The sequence below is a fragment of the Aotus nancymaae genome, unplaced genomic scaffold (assembly GCF_030222135.1).
Source record: "Aotus nancymaae isolate 86718 unplaced genomic scaffold, 86718_ANA_hifiasm-v0.15.2.pri h1tg000049l, whole genome shotgun sequence".
NCBI lineage: Eukaryota > Metazoa > Chordata > Mammalia > Primates > Aotidae > Aotus > Aotus nancymaae.
In genome coordinates, this window is record NW_026988463.1 from 23,084,727 (window position 1) to 23,102,423 (window position 17,697).

The 17,697-nt window shown below is 47.3% G+C and overlaps 1 protein-coding gene across 3 annotated transcripts in view; it reads left to right on the forward strand.

Annotated features, from left to right (window-relative positions):
• Window positions 1-17,697, forward strand: part of SLC5A11 (solute carrier family 5 member 11) — a 59,927-nt gene that overhangs the window by 41,856 nt on the left and 374 nt on the right. For all 3 annotated transcript variants that reach the window (XM_012464629.2, XM_012464630.2, XM_012464631.2), the window contains 6 exons: window positions 5,409-5,544; window positions 9,261-9,368; window positions 9,630-9,780; window positions 14,164-14,332; window positions 15,386-15,601; window positions 16,773-16,941. In XM_012464629.2, the coding sequence (XP_012320052.1) occupies window positions 5,409-5,544; window positions 9,261-9,368; window positions 9,630-9,780; window positions 14,164-14,332; window positions 15,386-15,601; window positions 16,773-16,941 (949 nt within the window). The remainder of the gene's footprint in view (window positions 1-5,408; window positions 5,545-9,260; window positions 9,369-9,629; window positions 9,781-14,163; window positions 14,333-15,385; window positions 15,602-16,772; window positions 16,942-17,697) is intronic.

Below are 17,697 nucleotides of genomic sequence, written 5' to 3' on the forward strand. Positions count from 1 at the left end.
TTTCTATTTCATTGACCTATTGGAACTTCTTTCTCTGGTTTCATCTAACAACAGCAGTGATGGTGACAATGACAATAATCACAACTGCTCTCTTTGTTAAAAAGCTGCTAGAGTCCTCTTGACTTTGGAGCCCACCTCTCTCTGTCTCTGTACAGGGGAGCTTCTTCCTTCTTTCTTGCCTATTAAACTCTCCATTTCTTAAAACCAAACGGAAAAAAAAAAGAGCTTCTAGACACCTGAAAAGCAAGCACAGTTATCATTTCCATTTTACAGATGAGAGAGCTGAGGCCTGGAGAGGTTAAGGAACTCATCCAAGCTCACAGAGAGCTGGTGGGGGGATTCACACCTAAGTCCGTCTGCACTTTAAATTGCTCCATTCATTCACTGCACCACACCTATTGGATCTGCACCAACTGCATTTCTGTGCAGACGCCTACTCCCTGGTCACCGTGCTCCACCCCCATCACAGCTCTCCCTCCTCCTTTCCCACCCCAAGGACGGGAAAATTTGTACATGATTACTGTGGAAAAAGCAAGGAAAGATAAGGTGGCTAGATGACATATGCCATAACAGATGCTGACATAGCTAATCATGGCCACGCCTCCTGAAACACATATTCAGGTTGCATTTTCATTCCTCTTAGCTCACTTTTTCCCCGCAGCTGAGATGTTACTTATTAAGAATCACTTGGCTGGGCACCGTGGCTCACACCTGTAATCCCAGCACTTTGGGAGGCTGAGAGGAGAGGATTGCTTGAGCCCAGGAGTTTGAAACCAGTGGGTAACATAGCAAGACCTCATCTCTTAAAAAAAAAAATTAAAAATTATTAATAGCTGAGTGTGGTAGTGTATGCCTGTGGTCCCGGCTACTCGGGAGGCTGAGCTAGAAGGATCACTTTAGCACTGGAGTTCAAAGCTGCAGTCAGCCATGATCGCATCACTGCACTCCAATCTAGGTGACCGAGTGAGACCCTGAGACCCTGAGACCCTGCCTCAAAGAAAAAAAAAAGAAAAAGAAAAAGAAAAAGAAGAACCATCTGACTACTCTCCCTTTTAGGATCTGATGGTTACAGAAAACAGACCCAGCCTGGCATTGTGGCTCATGCCTGTAATCTCAGCACTTTAGGAGGCTCAGGCGGGTGGCTCACTTTGAGGTCAGGAGTTCGAGACCAGCCTGGCCCACATAATGAAACCCCGTCTTTATTAAAAATACAAAAATTAGCCGGGCATGGTGGTAGGCTCCTGTAATCCCAGCAACTCGGGAGGCTGAGGCAGGAGAATCGCTTGAATCCAGGAGGTGGAGGCTGTAGTGAGCCAAGATCTCACCACTGCACTCCAGCCTGGGTGACAGAGCGAGACTCCATCTCAAAAAAAGAAAGAAAAGAAAAGAAAACCCCTCAGTTGGACAGTCAGCTTGTGACCAGAGCTTTTTTGAGTTCTGACTGGCTGAATGTGTTGCGTCCAGTGGGTATGGGTACCTGTCCTTGAAACTTGTCCACCAAACCCAGTGTCACTGCTAATGCAGTTAGGTCATTAGCAAAAGCTGCATATTTCACACTGTCCTCAAGCATACTGACGTCTTCGGGCAACTGTCTCTGACAAGGTTCAGTCCCATGGATTCTGCAGATGAAACGCCGCCCAAGGTGACATCTCTCTCCCACCAAAATGTGCTGTGAAATCTAAAATAATTATTCGGGCTGTGGTATGGAGTTTGCAGCAAGTCCCACCTCACCACACGCTTCCCATTTAGGGTTCTTTGATGATTTAGTGAGGATTTGTTTAGTTGTTTGTGTGAAAAAAAAATACTTTAAGCATAAAAAGGCTCTTTTTTTTTTTTTCTGGGTGTGGTGGCTCACACCTACAATCCCAGCACTTTGGGAGGCTGAGGCAGGATGATTGTTTGAGGCCAGGGGTCCAAGACCAGCCTCTGCAATATAGTTTGAGGCAAGGGGTTCAAGACCAGCCTCCGCAGTAAAGACTCCATCTCTAAATAAAAAATTTTTAAATGAGCTGGGTGTAGAGGTTCATGCCTGTTGTCCCAGCTGCTTGAAAGGCTGAGGTGGGAGGATCATTTGGGCCCAGGACTTTAAGGCTGGGCTATGATCACATCATTGCACCTCTGCCTGGGCAACAGAGTGAGACTCCATCTCTAAAAAAAAAAGGCATTTTAAAAAACTTACATGACGGGGAGTCCAGAGGTGGCTAATGACAGTGGTAACAACTAATATTCATGAAGCAGCTACTATGTGTCATGTTCTAAGTATTCTAAGTGCTTTTACTTCTGTAATTGTCAAAACTGCCCTGATATTATGCTCATTTCATAGATGAGGAAACAGAGGCCAAGAGAAGTGAAGTTGCTTGCCCAAGGTCAGAGAGGTGGGAAGCGAGGAAGTGGTATTTGAACCCAGACTGCCTGTCTCTGACACTACATCATCAAACATTGCCTTTCTCTACATTCCTGGTTTTCTTTCCTCTGTGGTGACTTAGTTTCAAAGAGGCCTTCCCATATGATGGCAGAGATGCAGCCAGCAGCTCTGTGCCACCTTCACAGTTAGCAATTGCAAAGGAGGCACCAGGAGTTAGGAGACCTCTTTCCTTTGCCTTTTTTTTTGAGACAGTCTTGCTCTTTTGCCCAGGCTGGAGTATAGTGTGCGATCTTGGCTCACTGCAACCTCTGCCTCCTGGGTTCAAGAGATTCTCCTGTCTCAGTTTCCCGAGTAGCTGGGATTATAAGCGTGTGCCAGTGTGCCTGGCTAATTTTTGTATTTTTTATAGAGATGGGGTTTCACCATGTTGGCCAGGCTGGTCTCAAACTCCTGGCCTCAAGCGATCCTCCTGCTTCGGCCTCCCGAAGTGCTGGGATTACAGGCGTGAGCCACTTTGCCTGGTGCTGGGGGAAACGGCAATGGAGGAAGGGCTGACAGAGTGCCTACATAAAGTGGTTACAAGTACTGTGAACAATAAACCACAGCTGTTTTGAAAACAGTTACTCACTAGTGAGTAAAGACTATTTCTAATCAGTCTAATGCATATGTTTTTTTTAACCACCATTACATACAATTTTCTTTTACTTTCTGAGAATGGGCTTAACATTTTTACTTTTTAACTTAACTAATATTATTTAATTTGGTTTAAAGTTTTTCTTTAAAGGGTGTGGTTTTACATGCTAAGCTTTTAATTGCTTTTTAACTAATTTCTGGGCTAACTGTAATTTTTTTCCCTTTAGAGGTTACTGCTTTACTTGAATTGGATTTTAAAAGAGTTACCTTAGAGATAACACAGTAGTTATTATTAGAATTTAAATTTTACTTAAACCTTAGCAGAGAATTACAATTTTGGATGTTACTTGTTTACAAAGAACACACAGAATTTTATCGTGGGACACCCATGGAACCAGAGGCTGCAGCGAGGGTCCCAGGATGGCAGCTGTGCGGGCCCCGCCCAGCGGCTGCTTGTTGCTTGCGGCCTTTTGCTTGCGTTTCGCTTGTGCTGCTCACGTCTCGCGCCCGGACAGCATTTGCTGGCCTTGGGCTGAGCCTGTTGGCTTGAATGCTGCTGCTGGAGCAGCAAGTTTCACTTTTGAAACGGCCTCTGATTCCTCTAATGGAGGAATGTCAAGTGGATCTGGCAACTCCTTGATAAAATACTGAGTAGGGCCTGACAGACGGACTCCTTCTTTTTCCTCATTTCTTTTTTCTTAAGTGGGTTGTCTTTAATTTCCTCATCCCAGTTATAGTCTCCTTCTTCCCCAGCTCCTTCTTGATAAAGCAATGAAAGTCAAAGCAACAGAAGCATGGACTAAGAAAGCACAGATTTGTTGAAAACAACCGACAGAGCAAGCGGCTAGTACTGATTTTAACTCCCCCTCTTTTTAAGAGCTGCTTCACTAAGTGTGAATGAGCAATATGCCTGCTTCAGCTTGTCCCATTGTTACCCTGGTATCCTTCCGAGTGCCCTACTCACCTGTAGAGCTGATTAGTTTCGTCCTTGGGAGTCCTCTGTCCATCATTCCTCCTCTTTACCACGCTCAGGTGTGCCTTCACCGAAATTCTCGAGCCCCCACAGTTGGGCGCCAGAATGTAGGGAGCCAGCCCCCATACCCCACCCATGGGTACCCCGAGTTCAGTGGCAAAAAGGAACGAGAAAAAGACAGCTTAAGAATGAAAGTGGGACCAGGGACCATCCCTTGTAATGGAGGCAGTGAAGGCCCTGAGCTTAGGTTCCCCACAGTACTTATTGGTTACGGTCACTTTGAGCAGTCAGCAGATGGTGGGGTGAAGGTGAGGTGATAGTGGGGAGGGGGTGGCCTGACGGTGGAGCAATCTTTGTTGAACAGGAATTGGGCTCGTCATTCTAAAGATTGCTAGCAGTGGCGGCTCTGTGGGAAACTTTGAAAAGCAGAGGCATGTGGTTATCTGTAGATTGCATTCTAGGTGCAGCTGGAGGGAGTGAATCTCACAGGGAGCCTACAAGTCTGGTGACTTTGTAATGCTACAAAAGGAGTTTTAACTGTAACAGAGTCAAGGTCACTCTGTACCTGGAACATGAAGGCTTAGGGAAGTTTGCCTCCCCAGAGGCCTGACGCGGTTTGACACGGTTTATTGTTCCCAGTAATTGTAAGCACGTTATGTGGGCACTCTGTAAGCCCTTCCTCCATTGCTGTTTCCCCCAACAAGCTGGCCTCCTTTGCCTTTTTAAGGAAGAAGTTCCATGGAGAGCTGTGGTTGGATTGCCTTGGGAATGTGCTTTTCCTTAATGGATCATGGTAGCCAGAGAGGTGGAATAATTCTGTGGAGAACTCTAATTGGCCAAGCATAACCCATGGATAAAGGAGTAGGGAGGGAATGGGGTGGGCATCATAGCTACCCGAATTAGACCACAGGGACTGAGCATAGGAGAGATATCTTTCCTCAAAGAGAAGCTTGGCAAACCAAGATCCTAAGTCTCCTGCACCTACCAAGAGACAAGACACACTCTGTTTGCCTTAAGAGAAAGTCTCTTAATACAGTTTGTTCTCACACTGCTGCTGAAGACATACCTGAGACTGGGAAATTTATAAAGGAAAGAGGTTTAATGGACTCACAGTTCCACATGGCTGGGGAGGCCTCACAATCATGGCAGAAGGCAAAGAGGAGTAAGTCACATCTTACATGGATGGCAGCAGGTGAAGAGAGAATGAGAGCCAAGCAAAAGGGATTTCCCCTTTTAAAACCAGCAGATCTCATGAGACATATTCACTACCATGATAACAGTATGGGGGAACTGCCCCCATGATTCCGTTATCTCCCACCCCATCCCTCCCGCAACATGTGGGAATTATGAGAACTACAATTCAAGATGAGATTTGGGTGGGGACACAGCCAAGCCATATCAGCGTTCCCAGTTTCCAACCCTCTTGCTCTTTTCCAGGTGATTGTCCAGCGGACTCTGGCTGCCAAGAACCTGTCCCATGCCAAAGGAGGTGCTCTGATGGCCGCGTACCTGAAAGTGCTGCCCCTCTTCATAATGGTGTTCCCTGGGATGGCCAGCCGCGTCCTCTTCCCAGGTGAGAACACAGCTGGGGGAAGAGGTCATCAGTATGTGAGTCTCAGACCCTGTGAATTGTTCTAAACCTATTATTAGAAGCCTCAAGAGAATGTGAGTACAGTCCTTTCTCTCTCTCTTTTAAGACAGAGTCTCATTCTGTCATTCAGGTTAAAGTGCAGTGGTGCAGTCATAGCTCACTGTAACTTTGAACTACTGGGCTCAAGCAATCCTCCCACCTCAGTCTCTTGAGTGGCTGCGACTGCAGGTATGCACCACATGCCTGGCTAATTTTTTTAAAAAGTAGAGATGCAGTCTTGCTATGTTGCCCAGGCTTGTCTTGAACTCCTGGCCTCAAGCAATCCTCCTGCCTTGGTCTCTCAAAGTGCTGAGGTTGCAGGTATGAGCCAACATGCCCAGTCCTTTTTTGTTGTTATTTGCATTTTTTTAAAGACAGGGTCTCACTTTGTCACCCAGACTGGAGTACAGTGACATGATCATAGCTCACTGCAGCCTCAGACTCCTGAGCTGAAGGGATCCTTTCACTTTAGCCTCCCAAGTAGCTGAGACTACAGGCATACACTACTGCACCTGGCTATTTTTTTTTAAAGTTTTTGTAAAGACAGAGTCTCACTATATTCCCCAGGCTGATCTCGAACTCCTGGCCTCAAGTGGTCCTCCTGCCTTGGCCTCCCTAAATTCTGGGATTACAGGCATAAGCCACCACACCTGGCCACAGAGTCCTTTCCTAGTGATGACATCTCTATTTAGGCATCTAGTGACTCTACCCTGTTTCTCAACATTGGTTCAACAGGCAAGTTCTATAGGTATCCTAGGTCAAATTGAGTGGAGACTCAACTGGGATCTTGCCTCAACTATATTTTTTTGAAACCACTAACTAAGTTAAGGTCTTGTGGTTCCAGAGCAGTTCCCTGAACTGCCTCCACGATCCAATCACCTCCCTCCCTCGACTCACTTTGAGATGGGATTTGGGTGGGGACACAGAGCCAAACCGTGTCGGGATACACACCCGTTAGCAGGATTGCTGGATACATGCCCGTTAGCAGGATTGCCGGATATACGCCCGTTAGCAGGATATACGCCCGTCAGCAGGATCGCCGGCTATACACGCCGTCAGCAGGATCACCGGATACACGCCGTCAGCAGGATCGCCGGATACACGCCCGTCAGCAGGATCGCTGGCTATATGCCTGTCAGCAGGATATACGCCCATCTGCAGGATATACGCCCGTCAGCAGGATCTCCGGCTATACGCCCGTCAGCAGGATCGCCGGCTATATGCCCGTCAGCAGGATATACGCCCGTCAGCAGGATCTCCGGCTATATGCCCGTCAGCAGGATTGCTGGATATACGCCCGTCAGCAGGATCGCCGGCTATACGCCTGTTAGCAGGATTGCTGGATATATGCCTGTCAGCAGGATTGCTGGCTATACGCCCAGTAGCAGGATTGCCGGATCATATGGTAGTTCTACTCTTAGTTTTTGGAGGAACCTCCATACAGTTTTCCATACTAGCTGTAGTAATTTACATCTCCACCAACGATGTATGAGAGTTCCCTTCTTCACATCTTCACCAGCATTTATTAGGTTTTGTCTTTTTGATGATTCCCATTCTAACTAGGGTGAGATGAGGTTTTGATTTGCAATTCCTTGATGATTCGTGATGCTATGCATTTTTTCGTATGTCTGTGCCAGCCACCTATTTATTAACAAGTCCACTAGAATGTCGAGAACCTCAGGCCTAAAGTGCTCCTAAACCCCAGGGCCAGGCACTCTGCCTCCCTATTTGCACTTCTCTCTCCACGATGGCTCCACCAGCTCCCTCCTAAATCTTCAACTGGGTCCACAGCTGCCTAAAAGTATGTTCTGATCCTGAGTTCTTGTGAGCCGGGAAAAAACTCTCTTCCACTAAGTCCATCTGAAAACTGGTATGTTTTATTTTTTAATTAAACTTTAAGTTCTGAAATACATGTGCAAACAGTGCAGGTTTGTTAGATAGGTATGCTGTGCCATGGTGGTCTGCTGCACACATCAACCCGTCATCTAGGTTTTAAGCCCCACATGTATTAGGTATTTGTCCTAATGCTCTCCTTCCCCTTGCCCTCCACCCCCCAACAGGCCCCAGTGTGTGATGTTCCACTCTCTGTGTCTATGTGTTCTCATTGTTCGACTCCCACTTATGAGTGAGAACATGTGGTGTTTGGTTTTCTGTTCCTGTGTTAATTTGAAGAGAATGATGGTTTCCAGCTTCATCCATGAGAAATGGCACATATTTTTAAAGAAACTTTATATGGAAATTAAGAGAGAAGCAAAACAACCCTCAAAACACAATCCCAGCACTTTGGGAAGCCAAGGCGGGAGGAACGCTTGAGGCCAGGAGTTTGAGACCAGCCTGGGCAACATGATGAAACCCCGTCTCTACTAAAAAGAAAGAAAAAAGTAGCTGGGTGTGGTGGCGCATCTGTAATACCAGCTACAGGCTGGGAGGCTGAGGCAGGAGAATCAGTTAAACTTGGAGGCAGAGGTTGCAGTGAGCTGAGATTGTACCACTGCACTCTAGTCTGGGCTCAAGAAAAAATAAAAAATAAAAATTAATTAATTAAAAGAAAAAGAAATTAGCTGGGTGTGGTGATACATATCTGTAATTCCAGCTACTCAGGAGGCTAAGGCAAGAGAATCACTCGAGCCTGGGAAGCTGGGGTTGCAGTAAGCCAAGATTCCACCACTGAACTCTAGCCTGAGCGACAGAGCAAGACCCCATCTCCAAAAACAAACAAACAACAAAAAGCCACACATACACACACACAGAGTCTAGAAATGCAGTATTTACAAAGCCAATCTTCTCTACTTGAGCTTTGGAATAAACTGAGGGTTTGCCTCTTGACCATAATACTTACTAGCAATGTAATCTGGAGAAACTATTTAACCTCTGGGCCTCAGTTCATCTGTCTTTAAGATAGGGATAATACCAGCATCTTCCCCGTGGAGTTGTGAAAATTAAATGAGGTGTATGTACAAAGCTTGCTGCAGCCCCTGAGTTGCAGTGAAGCTTCAGTTAATGTTGGGTTTGTGGAAGAAAGAGGTTTTGTGCTAAGTTTGGATTTGACTGGGCTAGAGGCATCTTATTTCAGACATCAGTGGGTGTGAAGCATTCTGACTTCTCTGTATAGAAATGATTCATTAACCCAGGACAGGTAAGCAGCTGTTACTGAACAGTGACTTAACAATCATGGGTAGATGACTTGAGGTTAGGAGTTCAAGACCAGCCAGGCCAACATGGCAAAACCCCATCTCTATAAAAAATACAAAAATGAGCCAGGTTTGGTGGTGTGTGCCTGTAATCCCAGCTTCTCGGGAGGCTGAGGCAGGAGAATCGCTTGAACCCAGGAGGTGGAGGTTGCAGTGAGCCTGGGGCGACAGAGCAAGAGGCTCTGTCTCAAAAAAAAAAAAAAAAAAAAAGACACTATTGTAAGACTGGCCACTAGGTGTCCCAGCTTTATCTGGATTATGATAACAATAGCTGAAGTTTTTCCAGCACTTCCTGTAAAGTCATGTTATTATCCTAGTTTTACAAATAGGGCAACTCGCTTCAGAAAGCTTAAGTAACAAGGTCACAGCTTATAAAGTCTAGACTCTTTTATTTCATTGAGCTATAAACTTCTATATAATAAACCTATGTCCGTCCCCATGTTGCCTGGGCCTGTGTTTCCTCCGTAGATCAAGTGGCTTGTGCAGATCCAGAGATCTGCCAGAAGGTCTGCAGCAACCCCTCAGGCTGTTCTGACATCGCGTATCCCAAACTCGTGCTGGAACTCCTGCCCACAGGTAATGTCCTCTCGCCCCTGAATCAAGTCCCCTTGAGCACCCAGAAAGGAGATGACTGGCTGGGCTCTGATCTAAAGCAGGGTCAAGAAGGGAGGGCTGCGGGGAGGAACAGGCTCTAGGCTCCCCAAGAAAGGCTAAGTCCTGCAGGAAGCTCTGCCCCACCGTCCTCCCCGAGGTTCTGCCTCCTCCAGTTGAGCCCTCTGGAATCGGCTGCTTTGGCAGAAAAGGACCAAGGCCCATGACCTCCCTTCCGCCCCCCAGGGCTCCGTGGGCTGATGATGGCTGTGATGGTGGCGGCTCTCATGTCCTCCCTCACCTCCATCTTTAACAGTGCCAGCACCATCTTCACCATGGACCTCTGGAATCACCTCCGGCCTCGGGCATCCGAGAAGGAGCTCATGATTGTGGGCAGGTAAGTCCCCACTGGGTGGGGCCGGGGCAGGGGCAAGAGAGAGCTGAGCCCACCCAGAGGCAAAGTCCAGGTCCAGCCAGCAACTTATCCAGGCTGAAGAGCATTAGGACTCCACGTGCAAGACATTCATTCATTCAGTTGAGCACCTACTGTGGACCAGGCACTGGGCAGATAACCACGAAAGGGCTCAGTTCTCGCCTTCATGGAGCTAGGGAAGGAGGAGAATAACCAAATAATTATAACTCGGCTGAGTACGGTGGCTCACACCTGTAATCCCAGCACTTTGGGAGGCCGAGAGGGGTGGATCACTTGAGGTCAGGAGTTCAAGACCAGCCTGACCAATATGGTGAAACCCCGTCTCTACTAAAACTACAGAAACTAGCTGTGGTGGCGCATGCCTGTAATCCCAGCTACTCAGGAGGCTGAGGCAGGAGAATTGCTTGAATCTAGAGGCGATTTGTGTACTGGAGGCACGTCACTGCACTCCAGTACACAAAAAAACAAATAATTACAACCCAATGGCAGTTATGACAGGCGAGTCAGGAGACCTGGAGATTTAGAGGAGGAACACCCAACCTGGATTGGGAGCTGAGGGATGCATAGGAGTTAGCCAGGTAAAAGGGAGAAAGGTGTTTTGGGGATTGGGGAAAAGGTTTCTGCAAAGTCCTAATGGCTAATGGGAGGAACTAAAATGACTGAAATGAATGGCATGTAAATAATATGGAAAACATATGCAAATAAGCACCTTGGGGCTCAGTCATTCAGGAAGACGCACCTTGAGGCTGTCTCCACCTTGGGTTAGGAAAAATGTTCTTTGATGTGACACCAAAAGCACAATTCAGAAAAAAAAAAAAGGCCAGGCGGGTGGTTCACGCCTACAATCCCAGCACTTTGGTGGGGGGCAGGTGGGAGGATTGCTTGAGGCCAGGAGTTTGAGACCAGCCTAGGCAACATAGCAAGACCCCATCTCAACATAAAAATAAAAAAATAGCCATGTATGCTGGCGTGTGCTTATAGTCTCAGCTATTCAGGAGGCTGAGGTGGGAGGATTGCTTGATCCCAGGAGTTCAAGGCTGTAATGAGCTGTGATCACACCACTGCACTCCAGCCTGGACAACCTTGCCTCGCCTCTAAAACACCAAAAGATACATTGGACTTCATCAAAACTTAAAACATTTCCACTTCAAAAGACACCATCAAGAAAATGGAAGGAAATGCCAAAAATGGGGAAAAAAGATTTGCAAACTACAAGCCTGACAAATTAGGACTTGCAGAATATATGAAGAACTCTTAAACATAATAAGACCAACAACCAAAAGACTGCACTAGGCATGTCACCAGGGAAAATACATAAATGGCTAATAAGTGGATGGACAGATGTCCAACATCATTAGTCAGGGAAATGCAAATTAGAACTACACCACTTCACAGCCACTAGGATGGCTACCATAAAAAAGACAGAGAAGGAAATGGAGAAGCTGGAATTCTCATACACTGCAGTTGAGAATATAAAATGCTTCAACTGTTCAAGTTGGGCAGTTTCTTTCTTTCTTTCTTTTTTTTTTTTTTTTTTGAGATAGCGTCTTGCTCTCATCGCCCAGGCTGGAGTGCAATGGTGTGATCTCGGCTCACTGCAAACTCCACCTCCCAGGTTCAAGCAATTCTCCTGCCTCAGCCTCCCGAGTAGCTGGGATTACAGGTGCCTACCACCATGCCCAGCTAATTTTTTTATTTTTAGTAGAAACGGGGTTTCACCATATTGACCAAGCTGGTCTCGAACTCCTGACTTCAAGTGATCTACCTGCCTCAGCCTCCCAAAGTGCTGGGATTACAGGTGTGAGCCACTGTGCCTGGCCGGGAAGTTTCTTAAGAAGTTAAATATAAGCTTATCATGTAACTCAGCAACTGCATTCCTAGAAATCAAAACATGTCTACACAAAGACGTGCACACAAATGTTCATAGAAACACTGTTCACACCAGGCATAGTGGCTCATGCTTGTAATCCCAGCACTTTGGGAGGCTGAGGTGGGAGGATCGTTTGAGCCCAGGAGCTTGAAACCAGCATGGGCAACATAGTGAGACCCCATCTTTATAAAAAAAATGTTTTAAAAAAGAAACACTATGCATAAGAGCCGAAAAGTAGAAACAGTCCAAATGTCCACTGACTGGCAAAAAATAAACAATGGCATATCCATGACAATGGAATACTTTTCAATAATAAAAGGGAATGAAATGCCAACACATCTTACAACATGGATAAACCTTGAACATTATGCTTAGTGAAAGAATCAGATGCAAAAGACCACATACCATATGATACCACTTACAGGAAATGCCCAGAAATGGCAAACCCATAGAGACAGAAAGTAGACAAGTGGTTGCTTAGGGTGAGAGCCAGAATTAACTGTGAATGGGCGCCAGGAGCTTTCTGGAGCGATGGATGTTCTGTCTAGAGTTTGGTGATGGTTGCACAGCTCTATAGATTTACTAAAAGTCATTGGATTGCACATGTACATTGCGTGGATTTCATGGCGTGTAAATTATACTTCAATACATGGTTTTTGTTTGTTGAGAAAAGGTCTCTCTCTGTATCACCCAGGCTGAAGTGCAGTGTTGTGATCTCAGCTCACTGCGGCCTCAAACTCCTGGGCTCAAGTGACTCTCTGGAGTAGCTGGGACCATAGGTATAATCCACCACTCCCAGCCCCTCAATAAATATATTGTTTCTTTTTTTAAGATAGAGGTTGAGGGCAGTGGCTTATATCTGTAATTCCAGCACTTAAGGAGGCTGAGGCAGGAGTATCATTTGAGCCCAAGAGTTCCAGATCAGCATGAGGTACAAAGTGAAACTCCATCTCCAAAAAAAAAAAAAAAGGCCAGGTGCAGTGGCTCACACTTGTAATCCCAGCACTTTAGGAGGCCGAGGCGGGTGGATCACTTGAGGCCAAGAGTTCAGGACCAGCCTGGGCAACATGGGCATTTCTACAAAAAAAAAAAATTAGCTGGGCATGATGGTGCACACCTGTAGTCCTAGTTTCTTGGGAGGCTTAGGTGAGAAGATTACTTGAGCCTAGGAGGTGGAGGCTGCAGTGAGCCATGGTCGTGCCACTGCACTTCAGCCTGGGTGACAGTGAAATCCTGTCTCAGAAAACAAAATTAAATTGGCTGGACGCGGTGGTTCATGCCTGTAATCCCAGTACTTTGGGAGGCCAAGGCAGGCAGATCACAAGGTCGAAACCAGCATGATCAACATGGTGAAACCCCATCTCTACCAAAAACACAAAAATCAGCCGGGTGTGGTGGCATGCGCCTGTATTCCCTCAGGAGGCTGAGGCAGGAGAATCACTTGAACCCAGGAGGCAGAGCTTGCTGTGAGCTGAAATCACGACACTGCACTCCAGCCTGGGCAACAGAGCAAGACTCCATCTCAAAAAAATAGAAAAGAAAATTAAATTAAAATTAAAGTAATAGAGGCTGGTGCGGTGACTCACACCTGTAATCCCAACACTTTAGGAAGCCGAGGCAGGTGGATCACCTGAGGTCAGGAGTTTGAGACCACCCTGGCCAACATAGTAAAAACCTGTCTCTACTAAAAATAAAAAAATTAGCTTGGCGTGGTGGCATGTGCCTGTAGTCCCAGCACCTTGGGAGGCTGAGGCAGGCGAATCGCTTGAACCCAGGAGGTGGAGGTTGCAGTGAGTATTGCACTCCAGCCTAGGTGACAGAGCAAGACTATCTCAGCCAGGTGCGGTGGCTCACGCCTGAAATCCCAGCACTTTGGAAAGCCAAGGAGGGCGGATCATGAGGTCAAGAGTTTGAGACCAGGTGGCCAAACATGATGTTTTTACTAAAAACACAAAAATTAGCTGGGCATGCTAGCAGGCACCTATAATCCCAGCTACACGGGAGGCTGAGGCAGGAGAATCGTTTGAACTCGGGAGGCAGAGGTTGCAGTGAGCCGAGATCACGCCATTGCACTCCAGCCTGGGCAATAAGGAGAAACTCTGTCTCAGAAAAGAAAAGAAGAAAGAGAGAGAGAGAGAGGGAGAGAGGGAGGGAGGGAGAGAGGGAGGAAAGGAAGGAAGAGAGAGAGAAAGAGAAAGAGAGAGAGATATATATAAAGAAAGAGAGAGAAAGAAAATTAAAACAATAAAAATAAGCTAGGAGTGTTGCCATGTGTCTGTGGTCCCAGCTACTTGGGAGGCTGAGGCAGGAGGATCACTTGAGCCCAGGAGTTGGAGGTTGCAGTGAGCTATATTCTCTCCACTGCACCCCAGCCTTGGCAACAGAACAAGACCCTATCTATTTAAAAAGAGAGAGAGAGAGAGAGGAGTAAATGTTTAGAGAAGATGATGCTAATTTGTGCCTCTCGCTGGCACCAGGGTGTTTGTGATGCTGCTGGTCCTGGTCTCCATCCTCTGGATCCCTGTGGTCCAGGCCAGCCAGGGTGGCCAGCTCTTCATCTACATCCAGTCCATCAGCTCCTACCTACAGCCACCTGTGGCGGTGGTCTTCATCATGGGATGTTTCTGGAAGAGGACCAATGAAAAGGTAGCTCTGGACAGCTCCCACTATGCCAGAACCAAGTGCCGCCCCTTAAGGATTGGGATAGGATGGGAGGGGAGGGCACTGGAGGATGACACAGGCTGGACTTGGGTGTCCACAGGGAGGGCGAGTTCCATGGTGGAAGATACAGGGAGGGTGTTTATCTGAACTTTGCAAAAAAGCAATGAGAGGGCTGGTGCAGTAGCTCACACCTGGAATCCCAGCACTTGGGGAGGCCAAGGTGGGCAGATCACTTGAGGTCAGGAGTTTGAGACCAGCCTGGCCAACATAGTGAAACCTCGTCTCTAGTAAAAATACAAAAATTAGCCAGGTATGGTGGTGTGAGCCTGTTATCCCAGCTGCTCCAAGGCTGAGGCAGGAGAATCAGTGGAACCCAGGAGGCAGAGGTTGCGGTGAGCCAAGATCACGCCACTGCACTCCAGCCTGGGTGACAGAGTGACTCTGTCTCAAAAAAAAAAAAAAAAAAAAAAGAGGTTCTCAGCTGGGCACAGTGGCTCATGCCTGTAATTCCAGCACTTTGGGAGGCCAAGGCGGGCAGACCACGAGGTCAGGAGTTCAAGACCAGCCTGACTAATATGGTGAAACCCTGTTTCTACTAAAAATACAAAAATTAGCCGGGTGTGGTGGAGTGTGCCTTTAATCCCAGCCATTTGGGAGGCTGAGGCAGGCGAATTTCCTGAATCTGGGAGGTGCAGAGGTTGCAGTAAGCCAAGATCGTGCCACTGCACTCCAGTCTGGGTGACAGAGCAAGATTCCATCTCAAAAAAAAAAAAAAAAAAAAAAAAAGTTCTCAAAAGTATCTCGATGCATCATTTTTTGTTATTGAACAGGGAAGCTAAATTAAGAGGGAGTTAGTAAATTATTGGTAATCGATTCATTATAAAAGGTAAACGGGTAAATATGGCAGAGCCTTTCCAAATTGCGGATCCACGCGTGCAGTGACTGCCACAAGAAAGACAAGCCCTGGAGATGCTCCTTGAGGTTCCTGGAGGCCAGAGCCCTTGGCATCTCTAAGATGATCTTGTTCTGACTTTGCAGGGTGCCTTCTGGGGCCTGATCTCAGGCCTGCTCCTGGGCTTGGTTAGGCTGGTCCTCGACTTTATTTACGTGCAGCCTCGGTGCGACCAGCCAGATGAGCGCCCGGTCCTGGTGAAGAGCATTCACTACCTCTACTTCTCCATGATCCTGTCCACGGTTACCCTCATCACTGTCTCCACCGTGAGCTGGTTCACAGAGCCGCCCTCCAAGGAGATGGTACATTTGGGCTGATGGCTAGATCCACTGAGACTTTTGTTGGAAGTGACAGAAAACTGACCCAAACTGGCTTAAGCGAAGGAGACTGATTGTCCAAAAAGCTGAGAAGTCCAGGGTTGGGGTTCAGGGGCAGGATGATTCAGGACTCTGAAAAGCTCATCAGAATCCATCTCTCACTTCTGCTTCGATTCTTAGGTCCCATACGGAGCCCAGTAGCTTCTAGAGATATACCATCCTCTTTTACTATCATTAAGTAAACATAAGGCTAGGGTACAGTGGCTCATGTCTGTTATCCCAGCACTTTGGGAAGCTGAGGTGGAAGGATCCCTTGAGGCCAGGAGCTCAAGACCAGCCTGGGCAACATAGTAAAATTCTATCTCTTAAAAAAAATAATAAATTAGGAGGGAGTGATGGCTCATGCCTATAATCTCAGTTACTAGAGAGGCAGAGGCGGGAGGATTGCTTGAGCCCAGGAGCTTGAAGCTGCAGTGAGTTCTGACCATGCCACTGCACTCCAGCCTGGATGACAGAGCAAGACCCTGTCTCAAAAAGAAAAAGAAAAAGAAAAAATTAGCAGGGTGTGATGGCTCATTCCTGTAGTCCCAGCTACTAGGGAGGCTGAGGCAGGAGGATTGCTTCAGCCCAGGAGTTTGAGGCTGCAGTGAGCTGACTGTGCCACCGTACTCCCACCCGGGTGACAAAGCAAGACCCTTAAAAAAAAAAAAAGTAAACATAAGCATTTCTATCCCAGAATTTCTAGCGAAGTTCTAGATTCCCATTGATGGAGTCAGCTTAGGACACATGCTCATCCGTGAACCAATTCAGTCCCTGTGGCCAGAGAAATGGATGAGCCCAAACGACCGATTCTGGGGTTCTGCAGTACTCTAGCATGAGGGTTAAGCTCTGAGGATTAGAATGAGGGATAATCACATCCCAGCAGCACGAGGATGGGGTTTATCAGAGAAAGACGTGGGAATGAGTGGGGGAACTGTGTGCTGATGCTGAAGAGCGCAGGGACGTGACGCTTGTTGGAGGATGGGGTGGGAGGGTGGGGCTAGGAGTAGATTCTTCAGACACAAAGGCTGAGTTTGGGGTGGGGTGGGAGTGTGAGAAGAGGATGGAACCCCCACCCCCCACCTCCACCACAAATATTATCATCCCTGCTCCTTAGGTCAGCCACCTGACCTGGTTTACTCGTCATGACCCCGTGGTCCAGAAGGAACAAGGGCCACCAGCAACTCCCTTGTCTCTTAACCTCTCTCACAATGGGATGCCAGAGGCCAGCAGCAGCAGGGTCCAGTTCGAGATGGTTCCAGAAAACATGTCTAAAACCCACAGCTGTGAGTAGCCTCTGTCCTCCGTTACAGTGAGAAGCATTACGTGTTAAAGGGATTTCCCACCCTCCCATCAAATCACCAGCCAGGAAAGTGGGCAGACTTGGAGTTTTAGCATCCTCTGGCTCCAGTGTCTGATCCGTCCCCATGCTCCAGCCATAGGAAAGGAGTTTTTAGTAACTTTCAACAGAAGCTTCCTATGGGTACTAACAGCAAATATTTGCTGAGTGCCTACATGGTTCATTTCATCCTCATGCACCCCACATGGGTAGACAGGAACATGACTTGCCTTCTCTCAGTTAGTGCTGCTAAACTGGCAGCTTGCAGACATATTTTGGTTTAGCCCACCTATGGTTTTAATAAAATGTGAATTAACATTTAAAAATTGAGAGATTTTGGCCTGGCACGGTGGCTCAAGCCTGTAATCCCAGTACTTTGGGAAGCCGAGGCAGGTGGATCACCTGAGGTCGGGAGTTCAAGACCAGCCTGGCCAACACGGTGAAACCCCATCCCTACAAAAAATACAAAAATTCGCTGGGCATGGTGGTGCATGCCCGTAGTGCCAGCTACTTGGGAGGCTGAGACAGGAGAATTGCTTGAATCCAGATGGAGGTTGCAGTAAGTGGAGATTGTGCCACTGCACTCCAGTCTGGGTGACAGAGTGAGACTCCGTCTCAAAAAAATAAATAAATAAATAAAATTGGGAGATTTCAGCCAGGCATGGTGGTTCACATCTGTAATTCCAGCACTTGAACACACCTG